Source organism: Pomacea canaliculata, linkage group LG6, assembly GCF_003073045.1.
Source record: "Pomacea canaliculata isolate SZHN2017 linkage group LG6, ASM307304v1, whole genome shotgun sequence".
NCBI classification, from domain to species: Eukaryota; Metazoa; Mollusca; class Gastropoda; order Architaenioglossa; family Ampullariidae; genus Pomacea; species Pomacea canaliculata.
In genome coordinates, this window is record NC_037595.1 from 2,374,339 (window position 1) to 2,380,418 (window position 6,080).

The 6,080-nt window shown below is 39.6% G+C and overlaps 1 protein-coding gene across 1 annotated transcript; it reads left to right on the top strand.

Annotated features, from left to right (window-relative positions):
- Window positions 1-5,063: 5,063 nt before the first annotated feature.
- Window positions 5,064-6,080, top strand: LOC112565955. Its single transcript, XM_025241856.1, has one exon. The coding sequence runs from the start codon at window positions 5,064-5,066 to the stop codon at window positions 6,078-6,080; it is 1,017 nt and encodes a 338-aa protein (XP_025097641.1).

Consider the following 6,080-nt stretch of genomic DNA (forward strand, 5'->3'; position numbering starts at 1 on the left):
ATCCACGCCCCTGTGGTGTCAGAATGGCAGTTCTGGTAAAGGACCTCACTCAATCTCGCTATTTTGATGAGCCATACACAAAACACTCTATGGGAGAAGCAAGGGACACAACCTCATCTTGAGCGACACCGACAACTCATCCAAGTCTTTTGGCAACTGAGCAAAAAAAAAAAATAAATAAATTATCCGGTTCCAGACTAAATGACCACCAGTGTCTGAATGCACGATGGATCAAGATTTTTAAATTTTATTTTTCAAATTAGACGAAAGCAAACAGTCACGTGGTCTCAAGCTGATGCAGAGGGTCTTGCCTTTTGATCTTATTGAAATTTATTTAATATTGAACTGTCTAATGATTCATAAGAAACAATAGAGTATGCAGAAGCGGGATCAGTTTTATTTTGATGGATCTTTAATAACAAAATGATTTGGTTTGATTTTTCTGAGCTATTTCAGGTTTTCAGAACAATAAAAATGATTACGACTTATACTTTATGAAAGTTGTTCTTTCCTACCTCATGTCGTAACCTTTGACTTTTGCACTTGCATTCGTTTTGGAATATTTTTCCCATCCTTACTCCTTTCTTTGTCTTTATCCGTCATCCTGCCTATCTATCTGTACCTTGTTTGTCTGTTTGCTTCCCTTTTCCTGTGTATCTGTATATCTTTCGTCTTAGTATTTATGTTTATGTTGGTGTGTGGATGAATGTACCCGGATATAAAAGGTTTGTAACAAGATGCAAGAACTGCAACAAAATTTTACAATCCTACAAACTTCAAAGCGTGTGTATCATTAACAAAGAACGATAATCAATTCACTGCAGGTATATACTCAACTCTTTGTAAACTCTTAAAACATCATTTCGGACCAAGAAATGAATGATCCTGCACAGCATTCACTACCCTAGGAGTTTCTATGACTGTTCCTTGTAGAATTACCGTCTTTCTCTTTACACCAAGTGGATCAGTTCACGAGACACTGAGGCAGTTTTAACAGAATTTTAATTAACATGTTTCTAGTTTCTTTGCTCTCTCTCTCTCTCTGCCTTAGCTTTACGTATAATCGTAATAATTGGAACCTTAAGTATTTTTTTAACTACTGTCTCATTCAGTGCTACTAACCTCGCCACTGTACCTGCTCTCAACGATTAACCTATTCACTGACCCCTGTCAGCACTTGTGACGGCTACAACGACAGCGAAATCGTATCATGCAATCTTTTGAACCCCTGCAAACATAAACAAACAAGCAAACTAACCGGTGGGACGACTGTCCAAAGTAAACAATCTGTAAGACAAAGAAGAGTGACGTCACCAGTCGTCGGCTGCAGCGATTGGCTGAACACGTCGCCAACTTTAACCTTTCGTCCACCCCGCCCATCTCGCCTGCTTCCTACAATTATTTTCTCAAGGGAATGAAAACCTGAGTGTTTATAATTTAATAACCGTTCGGCAGCAAGACACGGCACAGGTAGCAATTTTCTGGTAAAACAACACTGCCGCTTTAATTATAGTTCTTCATCCGGGTTCCCATAATAGGCCGGCGACATTTACAGTCGCTAAAGACTGTTTCTTCCTCCCTTGCAGGACTTTTTTTTATCATGAAGCAGACATAATTCAGTACTTCCCTGATGAGGTACTTTGCTAGTGTGAAGTTTATTATTTCAAGTCTTACCTTTACAAGTTATGCTATCAATACATAAAAGCAAGGAATTATTGAATGACTTGATGCAATGGTTGGAAAAGACAGATAATAAGAAAGAACGATGAAACAAACAAAGAAGGAATAATTAAAAAGATTAATAAATATTAAAGTAAAGAAAGAGTGAAAGAAAGATGAAAAAGGTATAAAGAAAAACAGAAAGATAACAGGAAGGAATGATTGAAGGAAATAAAAGAAGAAAGAAAGAAAAACCAACCATTCACTAGTATGTTGTGAATAGAGTTTATGCTGTAGTAGTGGACTGACTAGTTCCCAGGTAGACACGGACATTTGTCCACAACTGCGCTAGTGTCACGGTGGACAGGTGAGAAGTAGTTGACAGAAGGAAAAGTGTGAGCCGGAGCTTTAGACTGGAAGCCAGACATTTTCTTCTCCGTTGTCCACTGACAACTACATATTATTTTCTTCCAGTTTATACTGTGAAAATATGACATCCTGCTTACAGCCATGGCCTTTATTTCAAAATGAAGAGTTGTTGAAATTCCGGAAGTGTTGCAAAACTGTTTTCCAAAGACCAAATAAGACCCAACAACCTAACAGTTAGACGATGTTTTGGACAATGAAATGTGAGACAGGTACAGACGGTGGAAGGTGTCGTCTGCTGGAGTTTGTTGTTGTGTTTGTAACCAATGAAGATTAAAAAGTCGTTGTTGCCTGTTGGTAATTGTAGTGAACTATACGGAAAGACAAGTCAAACCTCTCTTTTCGCTGTCTCCTACCTTTTTTCTCAACCATGTACCCGTTTTGGCCAGGCGCTCAGGAAGTTTCAATTCCTACCACGAATGCGTCTGTGTTCTGAAATCAAAAGGATGAACCACTCAGAAACAAGGCCTCCCTGAATTGTCGAGGAGTGGTTCAAATGGCTCGTGAGCTTACTCTCTATGGAAACAAGAAGGTTGACCAATCCACTCAGGTCCCGACTTCTTGTGATAATTAAGGTTCACACAGGCTCCAGAACATAAGATCCTCATTTGCTTTTGGAGCAACAGTGGAAAACTCGACATAGGATATACCCCGGGTAAAGTGTCAAGTCTTGCTAGGAATGCAACACAGAGCTTTTGTAGACATTTGAAATCGGAGATATTGAACTTTAATGGACTTTCATGTTCTCTACTGTGCGAGCAAACTGCACATTCGTGAGGTCGCCACTGTTCAAATAAAATGTAACTTCATCATCAAAGACAAGTTTCAAAAGTTTTCTCTTCCTTGTGTTTCTCCCTTCTTGAAATAAACAGCTTCCGAGTTTTTTGCAAGAACAAGAAACTTGACATTTACAAGTGCTTCCTTGTGAAGACAACACAAATTAAAACAAGAATCTCTTGGGAACGCCGTGATATTTGCCAACGAAGTAATTATTTTGTGTTAGACATTTCCTGCTAACAGATTTAATTCAATGAGATACACAGATAATACAAAAATATGTCTTCATTATTTACGAAAGAAAATGTTACTTCGTAATTGTTGTGTGTGTGAAAGACAGAGATTTATTTGTCGGCGAAATAATGTATTTTTTATTCTATAATTTTTGTTTATAATAGTCATCCATTGAGTTTGCAGTTCCTCGATGTTGCAGGACAAAGCTAAAGCCATGCATTCAACTATTCTCTCAAAAAGCGAAAATTATTTATTTGTTTGCTTAATTTCCATTATTTTAGAACTATGAAAATGAAGTTTGAACGAATATTGCATTTAAAATAAAAGAGAGACAACAAAATCATTTAATAGACAAAAACTAAATCTCAACCTTTCTGATAAAGTTTTAGTTTTTGTTTACAAATGAGTAACAACTACAGCGGTAGTTTTTAATTGCTTTGTTATTGTGGTAAGCAATATATATATATACGATCAGAGATTATGTAGAACTTGTCTGCTTGAAAAATAAGTGAGGTCGAGTAGAGTTTGAAGGCAGACACAAAAGGCAATTGTCGAAGTAGACCAGGTGTGTCCATCATCCACTGCTTGCAAAGGTAAGGTGTTGTAATACAAGCTCGTTATGCTTGATGTGATATACAGGTAAATAAAAATAAATAATAAAGCAACCGAGGAACCGATGTAAGTAATAATACAGGAAGAAACATTTTAACTCAGTCAAACAATCAATATCTCTTCCAGAAACATCTTTCTACATAACTTCAGGAAGGACCTGCCGGGAGACCGTTATTTTATCAAGAAGGAGTTGTCTCAGGTGTCTTGTGGTATGTGCACTGTGTCAGTAAGTACAAACTATTATTTACCAGAAGAGAATCTTCCTTAAAACACTTATCTAACATTTCGGAGGAACAAACTAAAAATGCTAAAACTGCTACCCCGCCCCCATGAAAATGTGGATAAACTTTAAGTTTGATTACACTTTCTTTTCATTCAAGTATGTTGGAAGATTGCTTCCCTAAAATACTTATTAATAACATTTTCTTTGGGTTCAACTGTTAAGAAAAGTCTTAAACATCTGGTTTCAATTGTCAGAAATCTTTTGAATGCAATATTATATAAAGGAACTGGGTGAAAAAGTAACTGTGACAGTGATTATTCTGTCGGAGGTAAATAAAAATCTTTATTCTTACATGATAATTTTATTTTTATTTCTCTCTCCCTCTTTACTAGGCTTAGATATATTGAATTTCCTTTTTAACCTTCTTCGCAGGCTTTCCAAATGTGTATTTGTAACTTAATTTCTAATTTTGTATGTTATTAATATTAATAATTGTCCTCAATTAAGCAGACTGTTTGCCTGAGAGTTAGTACTTTCTTGCCCCATGTCGTTTGTTTCCCTTTAATTTTACAGTTTATTCTTCTCTTTACAAAGACAGACAGAATTTCTCAGTGTACACACAAAGTCTAAAAGTTTCTAAACAAAAGGCTTTTACTTCGTCACATGGTAATTTATCTTTCTTAGGTGTGAGAAGCAATTACCTGGTGTGAGAATAGTTCCCATCAGCTTTGTGTGCCCACCAGCGATCATGTTCGGCCTCAGAGATGATGACAAACAAAGAGAGGTGGACACAGAAGACTGTATTTACACAAAGTGAAAAGACTGTCACGCATCGACACCTGATAATTAAACAGTTTTGAACCGCCGTCCGGGAGCCAGCAAGTCGATAAGCCTCGCCATTGGCTGGCTGGCAGCATTTCGTTCTGATGGAGCATGTCTGGCACTGGCTTTGACTGTTGGACTGAAGCTGTCGTCACGGAAGGTTCTGTGCTGGACATTGTCCTCAATCATGACAGAGTTCTTAAATATTACTTCCGGCAATCCAGACGAGGACTTTCTTCCCTGGAATAACCCCGCGAACATAATAAGTTATGATGTGTATCTGGAAATGGTGTTTTATTTTCAAACGGTCATGAAACCGTCGGTGGTCAGCGTTGGACTGGTGACCAACATCATTAACTGCCTGGTGTTCAGACGCCAAGGACTGGGAGACCGCATGAACCTCTGTCTCTATGTGCTGGCGCTTGTTGATACGGTGTATCTGGCCCACACCATGATGTTCACTGTGGCCTACTGGGTTAGAATCCAGCATCCGTTGCTGGGAGACGAGTTGTACCAGAAGCTTCGTGGCTACACCATGGGTGTGAACTATGGGTTTAGAGAGGCCTCGGCCTGCATCAGTGTGGTCATTGCTGTGGAGCGATGTGTATGTGTAGTGTTTCCACTCCGGGCCAACAAACTCATGAGCACCAGAACCATGGGCATCCTGCTAGTTACCATAGTGATCGGCATGCAGCTGGCTTTCCTCACCACACCTTTCAAGAAATACGTTTTTTCTGTGACCAACAACGTGACGGGGGAAACCTCTTGGACTCTGGGGCTGTCACATGCCTGGCAGAAGAATGAGAATCTGCTTGTGTACGACAAGGTGGAGGACACGATCATGCTCGTGATGTTTCCTTTCCTCACCTTCATCCTCGTTTCCTGTGCGACGGCCATCACGGTGATGAGACTGAGGGCCGCCATGTCGTGGCGGGAAAAGATGAGCTCTTTCAAGGGGAATAATCTCGGCCAACAGGTGGCGTTAACCAAGATGCTCATAGCTTCATCCATTGCGTTTGTCATCTGTAAGATTCCGATGATCTCGATCAGTCTGGTCCGCATATTTAATCCCGAGTTCTCTCCCTATGGCAGTCAGTCCAACGTCTACAAAGTGGCGGAGCTCATGGCGCATTACTTCCCCTACGCACACAGCGCATTCACCTTCTTCATTTATTATTCGCAGTCCCTGAAGTTCAAGACTGTGCTCGCGTCTGTCTGCGCATGTCATATTAAGACTAACGGTTTAGTCCGCAAAAGAGTTATTGCCCCTAGCGGAAGGAGGCCTGAGACTCATCATCAGTCTAACCCACCAGGTGAAGGTTCATAG

Bases quoted from the DNA above. Each gene is read 5' to 3' on its own strand.
- LOC112565955 (XM_025241856.1), top strand. From the start codon at position 5,064: ATGAAACCGTCGGTGGTCAGCGTTGGACTGGTGACCAACATCATTAAC.